Source organism: Salvelinus alpinus, chromosome 3, assembly GCF_045679555.1.
Source record: "Salvelinus alpinus chromosome 3, SLU_Salpinus.1, whole genome shotgun sequence".
NCBI classification, from domain to species: Eukaryota; Metazoa; Chordata; class Actinopteri; order Salmoniformes; family Salmonidae; genus Salvelinus; species Salvelinus alpinus.
In genome coordinates, this window is record NC_092088.1 from 26,289,604 (window position 1) to 26,314,229 (window position 24,626).

At 41.9% G+C, this 24,626-nt stretch overlaps 2 protein-coding genes across 7 annotated transcripts in view; one reads left to right on the plus strand and one right to left on the minus strand.

The window, feature by feature from the left end:
• Positions 1-82: 82 nt before the first annotated feature.
• Positions 83-7,533, plus strand: LOC139570443 (cartilage-associated protein-like). 2 transcript variants are annotated; one of them, XM_071392327.1, is made up of 7 exons: positions 83-820; positions 4,286-4,462; positions 4,919-5,096; positions 5,759-5,887; positions 6,025-6,170; positions 7,029-7,109; positions 7,361-7,533. In XM_071392327.1, exons 1-7 carry the CDS (start codon positions 278-280, stop codon positions 7,490-7,492), a joined length of 1,386 nt encoding a protein of 461 aa, XP_071248428.1. In that variant the 5' UTR covers positions 83-277; the 3' UTR covers positions 7,493-7,533. The 2 variants fall into 2 exon arrangements, with proteins under 2 accessions (XP_071248428.1, XP_071248429.1); XM_071392328.1 differs by having other exon boundaries at positions 88-820; positions 4,286-4,435.
• Positions 7,534-7,535: 2 nt separating this feature from the next.
• Positions 7,536-24,626, minus strand: part of LOC139570439 (disintegrin and metalloproteinase domain-containing protein 11-like) — a 57,848-nt gene continuing 40,757 nt past the window's right edge. For 2 of the 5 annotated variants that reach the window (XM_071392318.1, XM_071392322.1), the window contains 8 exons: positions 22,993-23,043; positions 22,756-22,819; positions 22,123-22,228; positions 21,763-21,882; positions 19,692-19,851; positions 19,204-19,318; positions 12,916-13,006; positions 11,521-12,213 (listed from right to left, as the gene is read on the minus strand). In XM_071392318.1, coding sequence (XP_071248419.1) covers positions 12,165-12,213; positions 12,916-13,006; positions 19,204-19,318; positions 19,692-19,851; positions 21,763-21,882; positions 22,123-22,228; positions 22,756-22,819; positions 22,993-23,043 — 756 coding nt within the window. In that variant the 3' untranslated portion in view covers positions 11,521-12,164. Of the gene's footprint in view, positions 11,306-11,520; positions 12,214-12,915; positions 13,007-18,595; positions 18,925-19,203; positions 19,319-19,691; positions 19,852-21,762; positions 21,883-22,122; positions 22,229-22,755; positions 22,820-22,992; positions 23,044-24,626 lie in introns of those variants that run through there. The other 3 variants (XM_071392319.1, XM_071392320.1, XM_071392323.1) reach the window with 3 other exon arrangements.

Here is a 24,626-nt window from a genome sequence, read left to right on the forward strand (position 1 = left end):
ACTGTCACGCAACAAGCTGATCTCAGCCTAAATTATCTCCAGTGGCCCAGTAGCCTGAAGGGACCCTCGTTCACATTCAGCTAATGGAATTGTAAACTAGACGACATATATTTTTACGCACGTGGTACGCGTTTTAAATGATCAACTAAACATGTTACGATATGACAACTGGAGGTTATGACAGCTAGAAATCCGAAACCACGGGCTACAACTGTCCAACTCGTGAATTCCCCAAGACCCCTAAACGGTTTGCCAGCCCACCTCTCCCTGAAAGTAAATGGAAAAACACAATCCCGTTCTATTGGCTAGAGGAGACAAATGCGCAACTTGGATGAATGCACTTATCATGGTCGCCAATCTCCAACGCGTAAAAGGAACTCTTTTCTCAATCTCTTTGTGTTTTATTGCCACTGTAGTGGTCGCGCAGTATGACAACTACAACTTTAGACATTTCCCACAAGAGGAGCTCATTCCAATCGAGTCTGCGTATGCACAAGGCTTGGACAATTATGCCTCAGAAAATTGGACGGACTGTATCAAATTCATTGAATTAAGTTTACGCCTGCATCGGCTTCTGAAAGACAGCGTGACATACTGCATACAAAACTGTAATGCCAGTCATGTACAGTTACAGGAGCCTGTCATGGCCAGCACCACCGGGGATATGCAGATCTTCTGGCGCATTTTGATGCGAGCATCATGCCTGAAAAAGTGCAGGACGCACTTCCCTGCGCTCTCGCTCCCTTACCCTAGAAAAGAGGTGATGGATGATTTCGATAATAGGTCGCCCTACCGTTACATGTACTTTGCTTATGTCCAGGTAAGTCACATGTTGGGCTCAGAAATACATATTTATGCTATTTTCACAACCAGAATTATGAGCGCAGTAGCTGGCGGTGGCGCAAAAGGCCTGAGTTTTGATGAATAAACAAATTGAAGGTGTATTGAGGCTTAACCCCTCATTGGCCAATCAGAATGTGCCCCATGGCTAAATATGTGTTTGCTTCAAGTTGTGTATATGGTATTTTATGCATTGTCATCAACTCCTACTAGTCCATTATAGCCTAATTTGTTAAATAGTTTACAGTAACAACAAAAATGTAGGCCTATCCCATATTTGCTAAATATGTTGAACATGTTTTTATCTAGAAATATATTGTTAGCATAGCATTCGCACTGATAAAGGCCTACTGTAAAATGTATTGTATCTGAGCCATGGAAATGCCAAAAATTGTTAAAAAGCAAGATTAAATTCACTATTGATAAGACTTAGAAAGTGAATTAATCTAATCAATTCTAATAAAACGAAACAACTTGTTTTAAATAGACTATATAAATACAGTTAAAGGCACGATAATTGCTCCCCATGGGCATATAATATTAGGCCTAAAACAACATGGACTACTATGGTTTTAAGCACATCCAAACTTTTCACATGAGCTGGAAAAATATCCAATATAAAGAGAAAGGGGGAATGTCCACTCACCATTACTACTTCCAAATATACAGTATATCACTATAACAGTATATCGCTGTATACATCAATGATGTCACATTTGCTGCTGGTGATTCTCTGATCCACCTCTACGCAGACGACACCATTCTGTATACTTCTGGCCCTTCTTTGGATACTGTGTGTTAACAAACCTCCCAATGAGATTCAATGCCATAAAACTCCTTCCGTGGTCTCCAACTGCTCTTAAAATGCAAGTAAAACTAAATGCATGCTCTTCAACCGATCGCTGCCCACACCCGCCCACCCGTCTAGCATCACTACTCTGGACGGTTCTGACTTAGAATATGTGGACAACTACAAATACCTAGGTGTCTGGTTAGACTGTAAACTCTCTTTCCAGACTCACATTTTTTATTTATTGGATTTTATTTCACCTTTATTTAACCAGGTAGGCCAGTTGGGGACAAGTTCACATTTACAACTGCGACCTGGTCAAGATAAAGCAAAGCAGTGCGACAAAAACAACAGAGTTACACATGGGATAAACAAACGTACATTAAGCATCTCCAATCCAAAATTAAATCTAGAATCGGATTCCTATTTCGCAACAAAGCATCCTTCACTCATGCTGCCAAACATACCCTCGTAAAACTGACTATCCTACCGATCCTTGACTTCGGCGATGTCATTTACAAAATAACCTCCAACACTCTACTCAGCAAATTGGATGTAGTCTATCACAGTGCCATCCGTTTTGTCACCAAAGCCCCATATACTACCCACCAGTGCGACCTGTATGCTCTCGTTGGCTGGACCTCACTACATATTCGTCGCCAAAGCCACTGGCTCCAGGTCATCTATAAGTCTTTGCTAGATAAAGCCCCACCTTATCTCAGCTCACTGGTCACCATAGCAGCATAGCAGCACCCACGTAGCACGCGCTCCAGCAGGTATATTTCACTGGTCATCCCCAAAGCCAACTCCTCGTTTGGCCGCCTTTCCTTCCAGTTCTCTGCTGCCAATGACTGGAACGAATTGCAAAAATCACTGAAGCTGGAGTCTTATCTCTACTTGCACATTCATCTTCTGCACATCTACCACTCCAGTGTTTAATTGCTAAATTGTAATTACCTCACAGAGATACCCATACAGTCAGTTTTGGGAAATAAGGACAGGGTAATAGAAATATACAATAGACAAACATCTGTGGATTAATTTCTCTCTGAAAACATGGTTTAGGGTAGTTCAGCAAAATAATTTAAACAGAGAGGTCAAACTGCTGAGTTGGCCCGCATTAGATCCCAGCTTCATCCCTGCAACTCAGGATAGCAGATTTAAACAATGGACGCAGAAAGGCATCACATCATTCAGTACAATTATAAGGAATGGGGACCTAGATAACTTCCAGGACCTAAGTAAAAAACATGGCTTGGATAAACAAGATTTTTACAGATACCTACAAGTTCTACAGTATTTCTTAAGGGAGATAAAAGTGATTGACCCTCGAGCACCTCAACAATTAATCCAAGTATTCACTAACGCATACAACTTGGGGTGTAACAAAAAAACTATTTCAAATCTCTACTTGGGTATTTAATCCTCAAAGAAACATTCTACAAAACTATATTAAAAAGAAATGGGAGGAGGAACTTAACATTGAAATAAATAACTGATTAAACATGGTTGAACATATTAGAGACTCAACAAAGCTCCACCAACTCAAGGTCATGGAGAGAATTCTGATGGAAGAATGTCATACGTTTCCTCATAACACCTAAACTGAAATCAAAACAGTCTGGCTCCCTACATCCTTGTTGGAGAGAATGCTGTTTATTGAGGGTGGATCACTCTCATATCTTTTGGACCTGCCCCGCAATCGAAACTTACTGGGGAGAAATAAGATCTAACATTGAACAAACATTCATTTCTTTGTACTTGAGTGAAATACCTGATAACTTACGTACACAACAGAGAAAAGTAAGGTCCTACTGGCAGCCAGTAAACAGGCTATCACTAGGAAATGGCTACAAAAAGACCCTCCCACAGTGACACAATGGATAGACATTGTCGAAGAAATACACCATATAGAGCGTATGACCTTTGCTTTAAGAACACAAGAGGAGAGAGGTCAGGAATACTGTGAAAAATGGGTTTCGTACTTGAAAAAGGTCTAATTCAAAGATGTCAATGTAACTAATATGATGAAGGTATGAAGTGCACTATAACTGCCAGATCTTTTTTGTTCTTTTATTTGACTATATTTGTACTTTCTTTGTGTTCCTCAATAAAAACAAAGTATACATTTTTTTAAATAACTGTTTATTCGGTTAATGTACTTAAAAAAAAAGAAAAGTCTTGTTTAAAAAAAGAGCTGTAGATCTCAGCATGCTTTTTGACTTGCGAAAGTGATCTTGACTCAGAAACGGTTGGTGACCACTGGTCTAAAGCAAACCCATCACGGATCTGGAAAAGTACTAGACAGCTCAAAGTAGCCCAAAGTCCTGCCTCACATCAGTTCCAATGATGGAAAAGATACAAAGAGAGGAAACCGCTTTGGACAATTGAGACTCCCCTGTCTACATACAGTATCTGTCCCACTGCTGTTAGAATACTCTTCAAATTGTATTTTCCTCCCTTTCTTGAAGTCATCATTGATCTGACATGACTCGATTGATGTTAGCAAGAGTTCTAATCTACAGCATTGCTATCACCAATTAACTTATGTTAGATCAGTGATAACTTGGATGAAGGAAGGATGCATTTTATGAGTATTCCAACAGGGCCTTCACCACTTGCCTCACTGCTTGGCCTGTGTCATGTTTCTCCCAGATGAATGACCTCCAGAAGGCGTTGGCGTCAGCCCACACCTATCTACAGAGAAACCCAGAGGACCCGGTCATGACACAGCACATGAACCAATACAAAAGAGAGTTTGACTTGGCGGGCTATCTCATTGACCACGAGGAACGCCCCTATGAGGTGAGCATAAAGGAGAGGTGGGAAAAGGTACTACAAAATCCACTACAATCTGACCTCAACCTAATAGCAATCCACAATACCCTGTCACCACAGGTGAACTAATATTCACAATACCCTGTCACTACAGGTGAACTAATATTCACAATACCCTGTCACTACAGGTTCACTAATATTCACAATACCCTGTCACTACAGGTTCACTAATATTCACAATACCCTGTCACTACAGGATCACTAATATTCACAATACCCCATCACTACAGGTGAACTAATATTCACAATACCCCATCACTACAGGTGAACTAATATTCACAATACCCCATCACTACAGGTGAACTAATATTCACATTACTCTGTCACTCAGGGTGGGGGGTTGGGATCAATTCCATGTAATTCCAAATGTAAGTTTTCTTCCAGAATTAACTCAAATGAAATGAAACTTACCCCCAACCCTGACATCCACACTACCCTGTCACCCCCAAGGTTAGCTTCCTGAAAGCGGTCACCTTGTTCAACTCTGAGGACTTCAGCAGCAGTATCAGTCACATGGAGCAGGCCCTCAGCCAGTACCTCCAGCAGTACAGCCTGTGTCAGGCCATGTGCCAGGGGGCCTGCGACGCCGACCTCCCCCAAACTAAAGACCTGTACCCCACACTGGCAGGTAGGCTACTGCTGCCTCACTAAGACCCAAATACACTGAAGGCAGACCCGGGTAAAACCACGGTTCCTTAGAAGAATGTGCAATATACATGTTTGATTTTTTTTTTTTTTATAGTGAGAAGCTGAGTGCTTTCCAAAACTAAGTCGCAATCTTAGAATCTGGAAATGGAAGAAAAGCTCTTTTTAAAAAAAGGGGTAATTTGCGATTGCTACATCGATTTTTGGACTTTTAAATTATTGATATATGCCTATTGATTCTTGAAGAGTATCTTCTAAATGCCTCATGAGGTTATAGTCGTGCCCCATCAGAATCCAACATATTAGCCTGTAACGCTCCATTGTTTGTATACAATGTAATTGAAAACTGTATAGCTTCAAAACATGGTTAGAAGTATCATTTTGATATCATGGATGGTCAGTCCTTGCATCCATAGCTCGGTCTATAAATGTGAGAGTGGTTTTTGCATGAAGGAGCCAGAGATGGTGGTTCCTCAGGGAGGCCAGGGTCAAAGGTTGCTTATATTTGGCAGTCAGGGCTGGCTATACAGACCCAGATTATATAAACCCAGGAGTAGGCTCAATTCTGGTTGAATTAGTTATGTACCATGACTTTGAATGACCATTAGGACTAAATCTAACTCATTTTGCCACTTTCTTTCACAGATGCCTATGTTGATGCACTGAGATGCGAGGTGAAGTGTGAGGAAAACCTAATGCCAAATGTTGGCGGCTACTTTGTAGAGAAATTCATCGCCACTATGTATCACTACCTGCAATTTGCTTATTATAAGTGTAAGCACCAACCATAGTCATATAATGTAGATATTATCCACCGTCTTACTTTGATTAACAATCATGTCAAAAATGTACCAGGACTAAACGAAAGAGTCCAAATAAAGGACAAGTTTATTCTTCTCTTCTCAATACAGTAAATGATGCCCGCAGTGCGGCCCCCTGTGCATCCAGCTACGGGCTCTTTGACCCTGAGGACAAGGTCATGAGGGAGAATATGTTATACTACCAGTCTTACAGAGAGCAGTGGGGCCTGGATGACCACAGCTTCACACCCAGGGTGGTGAGAGAATGGCTCTATTTACCTTTTCAACATTCCTCACGTCCTCTCGCCTCGCCTCTTTCTTTAAACCCATTGGAGAAGGAAGTCGGAAGGGAGCGACAAAGGACCTACTCCAATGTGGCAGAAAAGGAGGCGAGGAGATAGATTGCGAGGAATCACTGGAAAGACCAAGTGAAATAGACAGCCAATGCATCCTTCCTGTTAGCCTTCATTGGGGTATTTACGGATCCGTATAGATTTGGATAAATGAAAGCAGGTTTTTTTTTCTTCTATTAAACTGCTTTCACTAATCCAGCCTTCTCAACTATGGGATGTTGCGCCTGTTTTGTTACAACCTGTAGTGCTCCTCCTAGGCTTCCCCAAAACCAAACGTGGTAAATGAGTAAATGAGTGCACACTTCGGGGAGAAACGGAATTGGACTAGTAACTTCAGAGAGACAGGAAGGAAATACATAGGCAGCTAGGGATTGATTTGGAATTAGGCCTTCCGCTTCTCAGTCTCCGACCTAGCACGGCCCTGTAATAGGAATCCTAGACTTGGACAATCCCCTGCTCTGTTCAAAATCACCATGGTGATCTAGGAATGCAAATGCTCAGCGCAGGCCTCCACTCTGTGCATGAACACTGTTTGCCTCGACTCAGGCATTATGGGAAAAAGACCAAATCACAAAGATGTGAAATAATTCAGTCTGTAGATACTTCCATTTCGTGTTTTGTTATACTTAACTTGTGTTAGGGCAGGGATTCATTGAAAAATGCAAGGAACTGAGGCTAACAAGCTTTATGAAAAAGTCAAAGTCGGCTTGCAGATTGTGTCCAAAGTGAACATGAAAGAATAATTTGGCTCCGTTTCAACAGGAAGCATTGAGGTACTACAACCATACCACCTTGCTGAAACAGATGCTGGCATTTGCAGAGAACTACTTGCAGTCTGATGAGGTAGGATAATGCAGTTTAAGGTAATTAAAGGGGAACTTCAATGAGAAGTCCTAATTTCATATTGTGCCTGTAACGCTATAACATGATCCGTTCTTTAAATGTCTTGCACTGAGTCGTTAGGGTTGTAGGCACAACACGACATTTTGAATTCCCCTTTAAAAAAGGTTGTATATAACCTTACGATTGATAACACAAACATAGACACAGACCTTGACTCACAGTATCGGTTGTGTGTGGACCTTGTTTTACAGGACTTTTTGGGTCCGGAAGAAGCTGCCATGGAGGACTCTGATGTTGAGTTTGAAGGGCTTGGAGACTATCAGGAATCAATCCTGGCTAGATGGTCACAACCCAAAGCTAAAGGGGACGTTGGTGATTCCTAAGGGTTTGTTCTTGACTAACGATGAATAAAACAGAAAGACAATGTGTTTTCACACTTCAATTTTATTTCTCTTCATTCTCTTCCCCATTTTCTCGTCATTAAATGTCATCACCTGTTCCTATTAGGTCTTAAAAAATATATGAAGTCAATAATCGATATCTGTTCCAGAATTGTAATTCAAATATACAGTTGCAGGGAGGTCAAAGAAAGAAAGAAAAGCTCCAGAATTTGCACACATCACACATGGAAAAAGTCGAACTCAAGTCCTAAACAGTAAACCAAAAGTAAATAACCTCAAAGCGACGCTATTCTATATAAATGCAATACGTATCCTGGAATCACTAGGCCAGGAAGCAATGCACAGTTAATTATACACAAAATGTACACATTTTCACTGTTGGGTTTCAAGTCTGCTATTTAAAGATATTGCAGGTTATCTAAGTGCACTGGTATTTGATAGGTCAGTCCAATACAAATGGTTTTATGAATACCTCTGCATATATTATACAAGTCAAATCAAATTAATGTACAAATACACATGGATTATGTTTACATGTACAGCCAATGCTATTCCACTCATACAAAGGCTGTTAAGTGCGCCACACAGGAGGGTTGGTAAAGTCTACCAAGACTGTGTGGGGGTCAAATTAAAAACTAGGAATGAGCCTAAAGAGATCAAACATTTGGATTACAGAGGCCCATTTGGCTATTATCTCTTGATTAAGGTCTACCAAATCGCCTGTATTAATCTGTCCCCACATTTCTGGTCAACCCGAAACTACATTTTTGTCAACCCCAAAGCAGTCTTTTGGTCAACTTTCTTTTGGGGGGGTCAACTCCTAAACGGTCTATTAAATTCAAGAATCTTCGATAACACAGTGCTCAGTGTATTAATGGTCCCAAAACAACAAACTAAATCATCATATTTGATCACTTACAAAATATAGTTTAGACAAAGCTCCGCTAAGTCTTCATAGCTAGTCTATCAAACAGCATAACGGACAATTGCCTGAGAAAAAGGGATCATTGAGTGTCAGTGTAAAGGTAAAACGGAAATAAAATAATTCCTCATTTATTTTCTATATCCCTATCCTGTTTACACATTACACGCTTTTAGAGATGTATGGTTACCAAGCAACACTAGGAACAGGGCAAAATATGTAAATACGACGTATTTATTGACATACGTCGTCATTATATCACAATTTCCCAATTACCCATTGGCTCGACCACATACTGTATCACTTTAACAGTAAAGCCAGACTTAACCTGGAGGCCTGGTGTAACTATTAGGAATCTTACATAGGGATAACTTTAATATCAACCGGCATTCTCTTATTTCTACAAAAAGAGCATTAAACCCCGTTAAGAGCATTTCGAGTATCCTGTTGGACTGAGAAAAGGTTCACTGGCCTTCCAAGGCAGATCTTAAGGAGGCTGTGTCGGGATGTACAAGGCACACTAAAGGCCAGCAACAGATGAGGACCGAACCAGTCATGTCAACAGTTACTCTTTCAGGCAGGAGGACAGATATTAAAGATGTAGTTCGCTCCTAACCCGCTAGGCGTTTTCATCGACAGTGGCATTGTAAATTGTACCAGGTTCAACTTTTAAAAAGCTATTTTGTCATCTTACCCATGGAATGTAAAATATCTACATTGAAACAAACGACACGGTAGCCTATTACACAACCCAGAATTTGAACAAACAGCCGACATTAAACATATAAAATAACAAAAGGCAAGAGGAAGATCCTGAGAACAGGCTCAGGCTTAAATTTTCATTCAACGAACTCCCCGAATTCAGTCAATGGCAACTATACAATAACATGCGACAGAAACGCCTCCATAAAAACACCAACAGGCCACGGTATTAAAAAATGTTCAAGGTCATACACATTGTTTTATACACCGGAAATATTTACATTCTAAGTCTAGAAGCGAACGATATCCTATGAGGCGAACAACAAGAGTAAATGGACTGTGATGGTAAGCTTCCTGAAATGTCCATTCTTGACTAACATTTTGGAACACACATAGAGATACGGATTAAATAAGAGTTCAAGTATACTTGATGCTACTTTAGGCTGGCAGTGTAACTTTAAACATGACCAGAACCTCTAATGGAGAGGTAGGTCTGTGTTTGGTGACACGCAGAATACACTCTGAACCTAAAACAATACTCTTCCATTAGTTACTGAGAGGAAGGAGTGAGACAGCGGCACACGCAAGCTACCACTGTTTTTCTTATTCAAGCTCGTCTCGCTTTGAAAGTAGTCAACGGATTCTAGGTGACGGCAAATTTCACTAAAATGGGGTGTACTGTCCCTTTAATTAAAGGGCCGCTTGATTCGACTTTGTCAGTCAATTAAATACTTAGTCTGTCAACGACGAATACCATTGTAATGAAGCTCAAGTGTCTAAACGTCTTGCTTATACGGAATCTCCCATTGATGCAGGATACAGAAAAAGAGGGAAGATTTGAGTCCACTCACAAACTTGTGCTTTCGTTTGAGCAGATACGACTATGTCCCAGCTGTCGAAAACATCTGAGCGCCTAGAATATACATTATGTACTAAAGCACCCATATTCAGCATACATGTATTCACACTCAATCTCTATATGGATTACATATTATACAGTACAATACACATTTCACGTCTGGATGTGTATGTGCAATAGACTATTTCACCTAGCTAGGTAGCCATCTCCGTACAAAATGTACACTTGATATCGAGACAGAGATTGCGACAAGCGTTCGCCCACTTGCAAGGTTGAGCTATACATTCACACGTTTATGCATATTATGTTAGATTGGATAACTGATTAACGCTAGATTACTGTTTGATACTGAAGAGCAACATACTAGAAGAATATAAATGATGATTATTTTATGTTATTATGGTATGTTAATAGAAATGCCTAGCTAAGCAGAGTACGCAATTAACCCAACCATGCCGTCATGTCTAATGAAAAAAAATATACGTTTTTTCCATTTACTGCTTGCAGTTCACCATCACTAACCAAAGAGCTACGATAACCGTCTTTGGAGACCAGACCTACACAGCGGACAAAACTGTCAACATTTCTGTTCAGGTTGTAATGACATCATTTCAACCAGTTTTGCCCGCTGGGTCCCATATGTTGTTATTATTATTGTACCATACAACCTACATGGTTGTAGTAGGCTGTATGGTATTTGTCAGCTTGTTGAACTAACCCACTAGTAAATTGCAACTAGAGATAGAAGCTTACTAGCAGCCCTACATAGGATATCAGATTCATCCTTCCTCCCTCATCACAGGAAATATATTTTTTTAAAGTGTCATAGTCCAGTAGAAAAGTCTAAATGGCAGGAAAGACTAAGTCAAATTGATATTACTTCAGTACAAGCACTTGTATGGAGAGTATACATGTCCTGGACAGCTTGGTCTAACATCCTCAAACCCCAAAAAAGAAAGCTATGGGGAGTCAATGGGGACAAACTTACATTTCGGATATGACACAAACAACATAGTGATAAAACACAAATGTATCTATTTCTATGTGACACAATGTGTGGCCCTTGTCGGTCAAGGTTTCGGAGAATGTATTTCAGGTTAAACCTACCGAAGGCAAAAAGGTGAGACGTCTGTGGCTGGAAGATTGACAGGAAATACAGAAAATGAAAAGGAACCGTGACGGGGAGAATTGTGAGAGTTGTAGTTTAAGAGAACGGAAGACACCTTTTGGATTTCTCCCCTCAAAGTGGATAGGACACAGTGCAAGGAAGACAGGACAGCAAATGGACAGATGTTTTCATCCCCCTCCAGATCTAGAAAGAAAAAAAGAGGAGGGGAAGAGAAAGCGAGGGAGAAGGAAAGGAAAAGAGTTTGAGAAGTTAAAAGCAATGGAATACATCACAGTGTAAGTAGGCCTATACACTGTGTCAAAGAAAAGGCCCACTGCCCATAGGGTTACTACCAGGCTATCCATCGGCTTAATGTTTGTAATTATTTGTGTGATGTACTATTGACAACCGACACTCTCTCACTTCAAAAATACTTGTTCAGCTTTTATTTGGTATCCAGGACAGCCAATCGAAGTCAACCATAAAGAGTCAGTGTGGGCTGACACGACAGTGTGATATGTGGCTGTGGGACGCAAAACGCAAACCGCCTATACAGATAGCGGCTAAACACTATAGACCGGTTTGCCAGACCCCGATTAAGCCTAGTCCTCGATTAAAAAATCTCCATTGAAAGTGCATTTTAGTCCAGGACTAGGCATTAACTTGTATCTGGGAAACTGTCCATATGAATGGTAGTGAAGTCCATTGGGAAGAGCACAGTGAGATAGTGGTATTATATAGTATACATATGTAAGAAACTAGGGTATGAAAGGGATGTGAAATGGGATTTAACAGGCGTGGATAGGGTACTAGGACATGGAAAGTACATTTTATATTGAAGTGTAATACAAAAATTAAGCAAACTTTACAAACTAGCACCCAGGATTTGGGTACTAGGATAAGAGACTAGAAATAGTGGGACTAGCCTAATTGAAATGGGTTAGGATAGAGATAGCAGGATAGGTGCCTATATGGATGAGGGACGATAGGATTGGGGACTAGGGTGAATGAAACATGGGGGATGATTTGGGATGACATGGGGGTAATTTGGGATGAGTTCCCATCAGACCATAGCCTGTTGGGCGGGGTCATACCTTCCTCTTCGGATGTTCCTGTATCCATGGCAACACAGAGAGCGCGAGAGAGAGACAGAGAGAGAGAGAATTTACCTTTTGGCTATGGGTCATATTGTAGTGACATGAACACATGCAGTCCCTGCTGTGCTAGAAACTTAGCGCAAGAACAGACAGGCAAAGAATCAGGATTCTATGACAACAGTACAGGACTGCCATAACCTACCATTTGTGAAAATCACTTGCATAGAACCTACCATTTGTGAAAATCACTTGCATAGTATGCTAGCATAGCTTACAAGCATGTCACCGTATAGCATACAATTGCATATGCATAGCACACACATTCATTGAGAAAGCAATAGGAAAGCATCCAAGACAGCCATGCAGAGCAGGATTGGCCACTACAGACAGGAAAATGTAGGTCAGAGGTCAAGGTAAATTAGCATTCACCGGGCATTGCATGTGTTGTAAGGTAAAGCAAGCCATCCAGTGTCCACCTGCAGTATGTGCAGGAATTGAGTAACGAGTGAAGCATACAGTGTGCATTGAGACCTTTTGACATGCATTCATTTCGTATGATGTATAACGTAGGCATAAATGCAGGCACCTATACAGTAGCATGCGTAAGCATTTTGGGTTAAAATAAGCATTCGATGGGCGCTTGCGGTTAGCGCGTGTCCGCTGTTAGAAGCACACAGGAATGTAAACACTCAGAGGCATTCCAGACAGAACTCTTACTTAAATCCCCATCCGGTCCCCCCTAGGACTATAGCTGCCAACAGAATTGCCCCTGCGATGGAGCCTATGATGATATTGGTGCCACTGGGACCTGTGTAGAGGGAGGGAGGGGGGGGGGGGCAGGTTAAAAGAGGGGGAGGACCAACAAACAAAAAAACAAGACCACCCAGCAGACTTCAGAGAACCAGAAGAAATGCCGTACACCATTTTGAACAGTTGGAGAGAAGATGTTGTTAGAGAGGCCCGGGGGAAAGAGATGGAGAAGAGGACAACGTGATACTTCTGCCTGTTAAACGCTTTTCTGTCTTACGTGCTTAGAAGGGTCTTACATGTCTCAGGACCAAACTACAAGGAAATAACTGATGCTGTTTCGAGTTGGGGAATTTCTCTCCGCAAAACACAAACTGAACGGTGCTGCTTTTTAAAATCCATTATAAACACAGGAGTATTTAGTAGTTTCACAGCGGCTTCAAAGTATTCACACCCCTAGACTTTTTCAACATTTTGTTCTGTTACAGCCTGAATTTAAATGTATTTAATTTAGTTTTTTTGTCACTGGCCAACAAACAATAATACCCCATAATGTGGAAGTGGAATTATGTTTTTCAAAATATTTACAAATTAATTAAAAAAATATGAAAAGCTGAAATATCTTGAGTAAATAAGCATTCAACCCCTTTGTTATGGCAAGCCTAAATATGTTTCAGGAGTAAAAATGTGGTTAACAAGTCACATAATAGGTTGCATGGACTCACTGTGTGCAATAATAGTGTTTAAAATGATTTTTAATGACTACTTCCTCTCTGTATTCCACACATACAATTGTCTTCTCCGTACAAGGTAGGTCCGGAGAAGACAAGGTGAGCGCTACCATCAGTCCTGTGTCATGCCAACAGTAGAGCATCCTGAGACCATTCATGTGTAGGGTTGCTTCTCAGCCAAGGGAGTGGGCTCACTCACAATTTTGCCTAAGAACACAACCATGAATAAAGAATGGTACCAACACATCCTCCGAGAGCAAGTTTTTTCCGGATGCCCCGAACAATCGGAAAGGTGATTCATCAGAGAAAATGACTTTACCCCAGTCCTCAGCAGTCCAATCCCTGTACCTTTTGCAGAATATCAGTCTGTCCCTGATGTTTTTCCTGGAGTGAAGTGGCTTCTTTGCTGCCCTTCTTGACACCAGGCCATCCTCCAAAAGTCTTCGCCTCACTGTGCGTGCAGATGCACTCAAACCTACCTGCTGCCATTCCTGAGCAAGCTCTGTACTGGTGGTGCCCCAATCCCGCAGTTGAATCAACTATAGGAGACGGTCCTGGTGCTTGCTGGACTTTCTTGGGTGCCCTGAAGTCTTCTTCACAACAATTGAACCGCTCTCCTTGAAGTTCTTGATGATCCGATAAATGGTTGATTTAGGTGCAATCTTACTGGCAGCAATATCCTTGCCTGTGAAGCCCTTTTTGTGCAAAGGAATGATGAAGGCACGTGTCTCCTTGCAGGTAACCATGGTTGACAGAGGAAGAACAATGATTCCGAGCACCACCCTCCTTTTGAAGCTTCCAGTCTGTTATTCGAACTCAATCAGCACGACAGAGTGATCTCCAGCCTTGTCCTCATCAACACTCACACCTGTGTTAACGAGAGAATCACTGACATGTTGTCAGCTGGTCCTTTTGTGGCAGGGCTGAAATTTTGGGGGGATTCAGTTCATTTGCATGGGAAAGAGGGACTTTCTCAAAACTTTTGGCCACGACTGTAGTTACTCCACATTACTATTCTAAATGACATAGTGAAAAGAAGGAAGCCTGTACCAAATACAAATATTCCAAAACATGCATTCTGTTTGCAACAAGGCACTAAAGTAATACTGCCAAAACTGTGGCAAAGCAATTACATTTTTGTCCTGAATACAAAGTATTATGGTTGGGGCAAATCCAATACAACACATTACTGAATACCACTCTCCATATGATCAAGTAAAGTGGTGGCTGCATCATGTTATGGTATGCTTGTAATTGTTAAGGACTGGGGAGTTTTTCAGGATAAAAAACAAACTGAATAGAGTTAAGCAGAGGCAAAATCCTAGAGGAAAACCTGGTTCAGTCTGCTTTACATCAGACACTGGGAAATGAATTCACCTTTCAGCAGGACAATAACCTAAACATGAGGCCAAATCTACACTGGAGTTGTTTACCTAGAAGACAGTGAATGTTCCTGAGTGGCCGAGTTACAGTTTTGACTTAAATCTACTTGAAAATCTATGGCAAGATCTAAAAATGGTTATTTTTATTTTATTTATTTTATTTAACCTTTATTTAACCAGGTAGGCAAATTGAGAACACGTTCTCATTTACAATTGCGACCTGGCCAAGATAAAGCAAAGCAGTTCGACACATACAACAACACATAGTTACACATGGAGTAAAACAAACATATAGTCAATAATACAGTGAAAAAAAATAAGTCTATATACAATGTGAGCAAGTGAGGTGAGATAAGGGAGGTGAAGGCAAACAAATATATGTATAAATAAATAAAAATATAAAAAGGCCATGGAGGCGAAGTGAGTACAACACAGCAAGTAAAATAAAAACTAAAAAAACACTGGAATGGTTGGTTTGCAGTGGAAGAAAGTGCAAAGTAGAGACAGAAATAATGGGGTGCAAAGGAGCAAAATAAATTAATAAATAAATACAGTAGGTAAAGAGGTAGTTGTTTGGGCTAAATTGTAGATGGGTTATGTACAGGTGCAGTAATCTATGAGCTGCTCTGACAGCTGGTGCTTAAAGCTAGTGAGGGAGATAGGTGTTTCCAGTTTCAGAGATTTTTGTAGTTCGTTCCAGTCATTGGCAGCAGAGAACTGGAAGGAGAGGCGTCCAAAGGAAGAATTGGTTTTGGGGGTGACTAGAGAGATATACCTGCTGGAGCGCGTGCTACAGGTAGGTGCTGCTATGGTGACCAGCGAGCTGAGATAAGGGGGGACTTTACCTAGCAGGGTCTTGTAGATGACCTGGAACCAGTGGGTTTGGCGACGAGTATGAAGCGAGGGCCAGCCAACGAGAGTGTACAGGTCGCAGTGGTGGGTAGTATATGGGGCTTTGGTGACAAAACGGATGGCACTGTGATAGACTGCATCCAATTTATTGAGTAGGGTTTTGGAGGCTATTTTGTAAATGACATCACCGAAGTCGAGGATTGGTAGGATGGTCAGTTTTACAAGGGTATGTTTGGCAGCATGAGTAAAGGATGCTTTGTTGCGGAATAGGAAGCCAATTCTAGATTTGACTTTGGATTGGAGATGTTTGATGTGGGTCTGGAAGGAGAGTTTACAGTCTAACCAGACACCTAGGTATTTGTAGTGGTCCACATATTCTAAGTCAGAGCCGTCCAAAGTAGTGATGTTGGACAGGCGGGCAGGAGCAGGCAGCGATCGGTTGAAGAGCATGCATTTGGTTTTACTTGTATTTAAGAGCAGTTGGAGGCCACGGAAGGAGAGTTGTATGGCATTGAAGCTCGCCTGGAGGGTTGTTAACACAGTGTCAAAAGAAGGGCCAGAAGTATACAGAATAGTGTCGTCTGCGTAGAGGTGGATCAGAGAATCACCAGCAGCAAGAGCGACATCATTGATGTAAACAGAGAAGAGAGTCGGTCCAAGAATTGAACCCTGTGGCACCCCCATAGAGACTGCCAGAGGCCCGGACAACAGACCCTCCGATTTGACACACTGAACTCGATCAGAGAAGTAGTTGGTGAACCAGGCGAGGCAATCATTAGAGAAGCCAAGGCTGTCGAGTCTGCCAATGAGGATGTGGTGATTGACAGAGTCAAAAGCCTTGGCCAGGTCAATGAATACGGCTGCACAGTATTGTTTCCTATCGATGGCGGTTACGATATCGTTTATGACCTTGAGCGTGGCTGAGGTGCACCCATGACCAGCTCTGAAACCAGATTGCATAGCGGAGAAGGTGTGGTGTGATTCGAAATGGTCGGTAATCTGTTTGTTGACTTGGCTTTCGAAGACCTTAGAAAGGCAGGGTAGGATAGATATAGGTCTGTAGCAGTTAGGGTCAAGGGTGTCCCCCCCTTTGAAGAGGGGGATAACCGCAGCTGCTTTCCAATCTTTGGGGATCTCAGACGACACGAAAGAGAGGTTGAAGAGGCTAGTAATAGGGGTGGCAACAATTTCAGCAGATAGTTTTAGAAAGAAAGGGTCCAGATTATCTAGCCCGGCTGATTTGTAAGGGTCCAGATTTTGCAGCTCATTAAGAACATCAGCTGACTGTATTTGGGAGAAAGAGAAATGGGGAAGGCTTGGGCGAGTAGCAGAGGGGAGGGCAGTGCTGTTGTCCGGGGTAGGGGTAGCCAGGTGGAAAGCATGGCCAGCCGTAGAAAAATGCTTATTGAAATTCTCAATTATAGTGGATTTGTCGGTGGTGACAGTGTTTCCTATCTTCAGAGCGGTTGGAAGTTATCTAGCAATGATAAACAACCAATTTGACAGAGCTTGAAGAATTTTGAAAATAATAAAAATGGGCAAATGTTGCACAATCCAGGTGTGGAAAGCTCTCAAAAAGAGACTTGCCCAGAAAGACTCACAGTTGTAATCGCTACCAGAAGGTGCTCCTACAAAGTATTGACTCAGTGGTGTGAATAGTTAATGTATGTAAATTAGATATTTCTGAATTTAATTTTCAATACATTTGCTAACATTTCTAACATATTTTCACTTTGTCATTATAAGGTACTGTGTGTTGACAGATGAGAAAGCAAAATTATGTAATTCATTTTGAATTCAGGCTGTAATATAAAATGTGAAATAGGTCAAGGGGTATGAAGACTTTCTGAAGACACTGTTTATCAATATTTGTGTATCGATTCTGACTATTACAACCAGTTAAAGTCTGTTTGCAAGTCAGATGATTTTTGGTTTATTTTCCTTGTGCTGAAGGATATGAGCTAGCTGGCCAGCTGGATAGCAGGTTTGGTAAGCATCCTGTCCATTTCAGGAGTTTTAAATCAATATTTATATCACGATCATATACAGACCGGTGACCTTACATACGAGCACCGGGTTGAGACTACATGAATGCACCCTTCATCAGCTCAAGCAATCGAATAGAAATAAAACCGGTGTATCATTGAGGCAGTGGTAAGTGTGGCACGTAAACGCCTATTACTTCATTTCTGCATAAATAATCTCCACCCAGCAAAGTTTTTTTTTTTAAATGTTAGTTTCAGATTGGAGGGGATTTTTGCTTTTTATTCTATTCTTCGTGGTTCATTAAATTTGATTTTCCTTTTAGCAATTTTGAATAAAAATGTTGTCACAAATATCTATTCTGTGTCCAATTTATAGGTACTGGAGTCCAACTATACATTAATCTACTCTATATATATATATATGTATATTTTTAAACAACAATTTAAATTGCACTCACATATAACCGTCATGTTGTCAGTGATTTTTTTTCTATCTAAATTATACATCAAAATGTCTGATCAAATGGGTATGTATGGAAGACGTCAAAAAGGATTGGCCCATAGTAAAATGTTCAGTTCTGATTTTACTGCCTTGTCTATCATACTGTCTGCTTCTTGTTTCATTTGTTGAAAGTGGAATTGAAAAGGGCATTTGCAATTCCAGTCATGCTAAAAAAAATCCACTCTCAATGTCATTTGATTTCTTTATTTAATTGCTCCTCTCTTTTCAAATGTTGCGCTAACCTATTTCAATTACCTCAATTAGAGAAGGAAACAATGTCTTGATCCCGAAACCTCACTGAGGCTTCTAGAATTTTCCAATAAACAAAACATGTTCATTCCAAATGTATATCTACTGTCCTTCCCACTGTACTGCACCAATTTCATTTGTGTGTTTCACAAAGTGACTTCTGCATGATTTCACAATGCCAAAGTCCTTTTCTTGAGGTTGCCAGTGCTTGTGTTCATTTTCCAGCAATTCTCAAGGTAGTTCTCCATGTTATCCAAATTGAAAACTTTCATAGAGGCCTGCAGTAGAATAATAGAACAGTCGCTATTAATTTGCATTGGTAAGCTGTTATTGCTTTCATTTTTTTTCTGTGTGTTCTTCAGTAATCATGAAAGCAACGGGTGCTGATTTTTCAGATCTATTAAAGCAATACATTGATAATAAAATAAAAAAAGTATAATCCCCACCTTCTCATGGACATTGAGACATTCTCAGGGATGTTTTGAGACATAGTACTAGGGATAGTATACTAATGTAGGGAGATAGTATACTAATGTAGGGAGTGGCGAGGTACGAACCCTTATATTTCTCAGGTCCCTCTGGAGGGGTGGGGTCAGGGATGGGGTCATAGACGCTGCAGTCTTTCCCAGTGTAGTCCGCGTCACAAATACACCTCACCTCATTACTGCAGGTCTGGGGGGGGGGGGGGGTCGATAAAAATGAACAACACAATCTAACAGCACTCAAAACCACAAGAACATGACTTCATCAACAATCAATTCATTCATTGTGTGAATTAACATGTATAGCATTATCAGTTAAAGAATACATATCATGAACAACAACCAATATTAGTAGTATTGATCTAGATACAAATCCTACGCTCCACCCAAACAACTCTGAATTCTGGTTTGTGTGTTCAGTAAGGCACACCATAGCAAAATGTTTAAATGACAGACAGTCCCTCTGTTTTATTTTGCTTGGTGACTGATGAATACGACCCAGATCAACACATTGTTAATCCAAACCTCCCCGAGCGATGCCACAACATGGCGGGCCAACTCACCCCGTGGTGGGAGCAGATGCTGGATCCGGGGCAGGTGCTGAGGTTGAAGGTGGGCACGGGGAGGCAGCGGCGGTCCAGGCACATCATGTTGGGACCGCAGGGCGTCCCGTCCTCCACGTAGCCCAGGTCCGAGCCATCCTCCAGCACCGCGTGGCCACCACTGAACCAACACAGGACCAGGTGGTTAGAATGGGCCACTAACTGAACAACGCTCATCATATTGGTATGTTCAGTGCTCGACTTGGGATGAAAGAGGTGGAGGAGCTGTCTTTTTCCAAGTCGGTCCATTAGACTATGCCCACCGAAAATCACAAATTACTTTTTACTATAGAGACCTCTGTTACATGTTCATACACCTTTTCCATGAGTTCTCCATGACTTTCAACCAAATTTGTATTACTATTATTATAGCCTACATGAAAAAGTACGAATTTTTTACACTGGTAGGCTGCGTGTCTGATCCCATGTAGGCCTTCCATCTCCTGCCGTTGTGCCATTGATCAAGGCACTTAAACCCCCCCCCCCAAAGTAGAACTGCACTGTTAGTCACATGTCAACAGTTGGTCAACCCTCTATCTGTGCAACTCCTGGGTGTGCAGGCTTGGCCTTTGATCCAGCCCTGAAAACACCCAAGTCTGCTTACCAAGGTCCTGTTGAGCAGCTGATGTTTAGGCTACAATGTGGTTAGACAAGATCTTGAACAAAAGCCATTAAGCTATCCTGGAGGATGGTTGCCACCCTTCATATAAAACACCGCAACATTTTACACCGCAACACTTTATAAAAATGATTCCCTAATTTAATGAATCCGGGATCAAATGGAAAAGGTAGGCTACTTCAAAGTAAGACAGGCTATCTAACTAGATGTGTTTATATATAAGGCTCAAATATTCATGTTTCAGGGGAGATCTATGCACAGCAAGTTATTTGTCAATTGGGCTATTAGCATATTTGTAACGTTGTCGCAATTACAACTCCTATTTAACTGGAGGGGAATCTCCATCTTCCAAACGGTGCAGATTTATTTAGGCCCTCTACTATAGAGCCGGTGGAAAGGCGACAACCACATTAATGCTTAGTTAGAGATAGTTAACTAGCGAGATAACGGTTAGTCTGTTGTCTGTCATTATTTTATACCTGCTGCTGAAAGGTCGCGCTTTCGCTCTGCCGGCAACGGCCCACTCGCACTGGCACACACAGACAGGCACTGAAGAGTCATTCCAATGATGACATATGTAAAAGTGTGCATTCATGAATTACATTAACAAAAATTAGGAAACTAATTTCCATGCCCTTACAAACCCTAATTTGACAATTTGGAAGAGTGCGTCATATGTTGCATTCAGGTTGGCACAATCTCGAACGGTCTACTGTCACGCACAGATTGACAAACTAGCCGCAAATCAGTTATCAGGAAATGAATGCCCACTCACTATCATTATTCAATGCAGATCCCGCATTGATCAACATTTTTTTTGCCTCAGTGTGTGAATCTAGGCCGACGATAGGCTACTTTGTTTTATAGAGGAACTGGTGCGTAAACTCACCCGAAATTAGAGGTGCTGATTACTCCGCTCCTGACAGGTCCGGCCCAAATAAAAGCACTGGCATCATATTATACTTTAAGAATATTTATGTATCACATATTTATACTTCAAAAATATTCAAACTGGGGCATTTTGAAATATAAAAGTAACTTTGCAAGCAATCAGTGTACGAGGACATCATGTGAATTAACACAACTGCAAGAAATCATTACTGTTGCAAGAGTGTAAAATGTTTTAAGCACACACACACACGGTAAGGTTACTCGAACAACAGTCCATCAAACCTATTTGATCACTGTGGCAGATAGCGAGGTGTCTGTTTAACTCTCAGCCTTTCCTTCCTTACAGGATCAGTTGACCTCGCTCTTTCTCTCCTTTATCGCTCTTCAGGAACTCTTCCTCTTCTCCCCTTCTCACTTTCACCTCAACCTCATTCCTCTGTCACTTACACTTGTTCTCGCTCTCCTCCTTTCACACTCTCTCTCTCTCTCTTTTTTATCTCTCTCTCTCTCTTTCGGTCTCACCGGCAGTCCAGGTATCTGTTCTGGTGGTAGATGGTTAGGCTGGTGAGGTCCCCCTGCAGATCTCCAAACCTCGGCTTCGCAGACATGTTAGTACACAGCAGGAACCCACAGAGCACATCCCTGAGAGGGGGAGGACACAAAGATACAGAGGGAGGGAGAGAACGAGAGCAGAAGAAGAAGAGAAAGCGAGATAGAGGGGCAGGGAGTAGAGAGAGAGAGAGAGAGAAAGAAAACGAGAGGGGGGAGAGAGAGAGAAGTTTCTGCCCAGGACAATGTGTCAAACATGGCGTGTGCTTTGAGAGTGAGGTACACGGTGTACATAAGAAAGTGTGAGGTTTAAAGAGGTCTGTGGTCACTCACTGCTTGTTGCACTGCACCCAGCCCTGGCCACTGGCGTCACGGCCACAGTTGCCCTTCTCTGTGCCCTCGGAGTTCAGCTTCTCATAGCAGAAACGGTCGGCTGAGTCTGAAACGCACGCAAAAGCACACACACATTTTGCAGCACCATGTTATTTCACTTCGCTATACTTTATTGCAGTACTTAACTGATGGCAATGTCATGGCATCATCATCATAAATGTGTGGTGTGAATTATAACATGACAACTGCTAGTATTTCAGGACCTATAATATAAATGAGTGTGGACCTATAAATTGCACTGCCATGCAATTCCTGATATATCCAGCAGAGGTCAGTAACATTAAAAGTAGAAAAGCAGACCAAGTTGAGATTTTTGTATGGAGGTGAATATTTTATTTTTTATTGTATTTAAAAATATATAATATTCAACCTTTATTTAACTAGGCAAGTCAGTTAAGAACAAATTATTATTTTACAATGACGGCCGACACCGGCCAAACCCGGACGATGCTGGGCCAATTGTGGGACTCCCAATCACGGCCGGTTGTGATACAGCCTGGATGGTAATTTCCATTGTTAGAGCGGTCAGACCAGTATATCGTCAGTATATAGATAATCTTTGTTATTACTCACTGTGGCCCCAGAGACCTCTGCACTGTCCATCTCTGGTCTTACAGCGACCTCCGAAACAACGACCCTGGGAGAGAGAGAAGGAGAGAGTGAGAGAGATAGACAGAGAGAAGGGAAGAGATAGTACAAGAGAGTATTATATGTATTAGAGGTACAGTATTATTTGTATATCTACAAAAAAAGAGAGACAGATCCAGACAAAAACGTGGTCATAAAAGCCTTTACGTTGGATTCAGTTACCTGGCCAGCTTCACACATGTAACCATCCAGTTTGTGGACATTATGAGGACACTGCAGAAGGGGAACAACAGAGTGTATACATTTGCCTAGTTGACATGTTCAATTGTACATAGTCAAAGTATGGTAGGCTACATCCCAGCAGGGAGTAGCCTACCACCAAGATGGCACTGACAGAGATGGTCGCCCTGCTTCGAGTCCTTAGGAAACTATGCAGTATTTCGTTTTTTTTATGTATTATTTCTTACATTGTTACCCCAGGAAATCTTAAGCCTTATTATATACAGCCGGGAAGAACTATTGGATATAAGAGCGATGGCAACTTGCCAACATTACGACCAGGAATACGACTTTCCCGAAGCAGATCCTCTATTTGGACCACCACCCAGGACAATGGATCTAATCACAGAAGCCGACCTAAAACAACAGCGCTGCAGAAGGGGCAGACGGAGCGGCGTATACTACTCGCCAATGTCCAGTCTCTTGACAACAAGGTAGACAAAATTCGAGCAAGGGTTGCCTTCCAGAGAAACATCAGAGACTAACATTCTCTGTTTCAAGGAAACATGGCTCTCTTGGGATATGTTGTCGGGATCGGTTCAGCCAGTGGCCTGCTCCATGCATCGAGCCGACAGAGATAAACACCTCTCTGGGAAGAGGAAGGGCAGGGGTGTATGCTTTATGATTAACGACTCATGGTGTAATCATAACAACATATAGGAACTCAAGTCCTTCTGCTCACCCGATCTAGAATTCCTTACAATCAAATGCCGGCCATATTACCTCCCAAGAGAATTCTTGTCAGTTATCATCACAGCTGTGTACATTCCCCCTCAAGCAGACACCAAGACGGCCCTCCGGTAACTTCACCCTCCGGTAACTTCACTGGACTCTATGTAAACTGGAAACCATATATCCTGAGGCTGCATTATTTGTAGCTGGTGATTTTAACAAAGCAAATTTAAGAACAACACTACCTAAATTCTATCAGCATATTGATTGCAGTACTCGCGGGGGTAATACACTCGATCACTGCTACTTTAACTTCCGCGATGCATACAGAGCCCTCCCCTGCCCTCCCTTGGGCAAATCCGACCACAACGCCATCTTACCGGCCACCCTAGACCCATTTCAATTTGCATACCGCCCCAACAGGTCCACAGACAATGCAATTGCCATCACACTGCACACTGTCCAATCCCATCTGGACAAGAGGAATACCTTTGTAAGAATGCTGTTCATTGACTACAGCTCAGCATTCAACACCATAGTACTCTCCAAGCTCATCATCAAGCTGGAGGCCCTGGGTCTCAACCACGCCCTGTGCAATTGGGTCCTGGACTTTGACTGGCCGCCCCCAGGTGGTTAAGGTAGGAAACAACATATCCACTTCGCTGACCCTCAACACTGGGGCCTCACAAGGGTGCGTGCTCAGCCCCCTCCTGTAGTCCCTGCTCACCCACGACTGCGTGGCCATGCACGCCTCCAACTCAATCATCAAGTTTGCAGACGACACAACAGTAGTGGGCTTGATTACCAACAACGATGAGACAGCCTACAGGGAGGAGGTGAGGGCACTCAGAGTGTGGTGTCAGGAAAACAACCTCTCACTGAACATCAACAAAAAAAAACAAAGG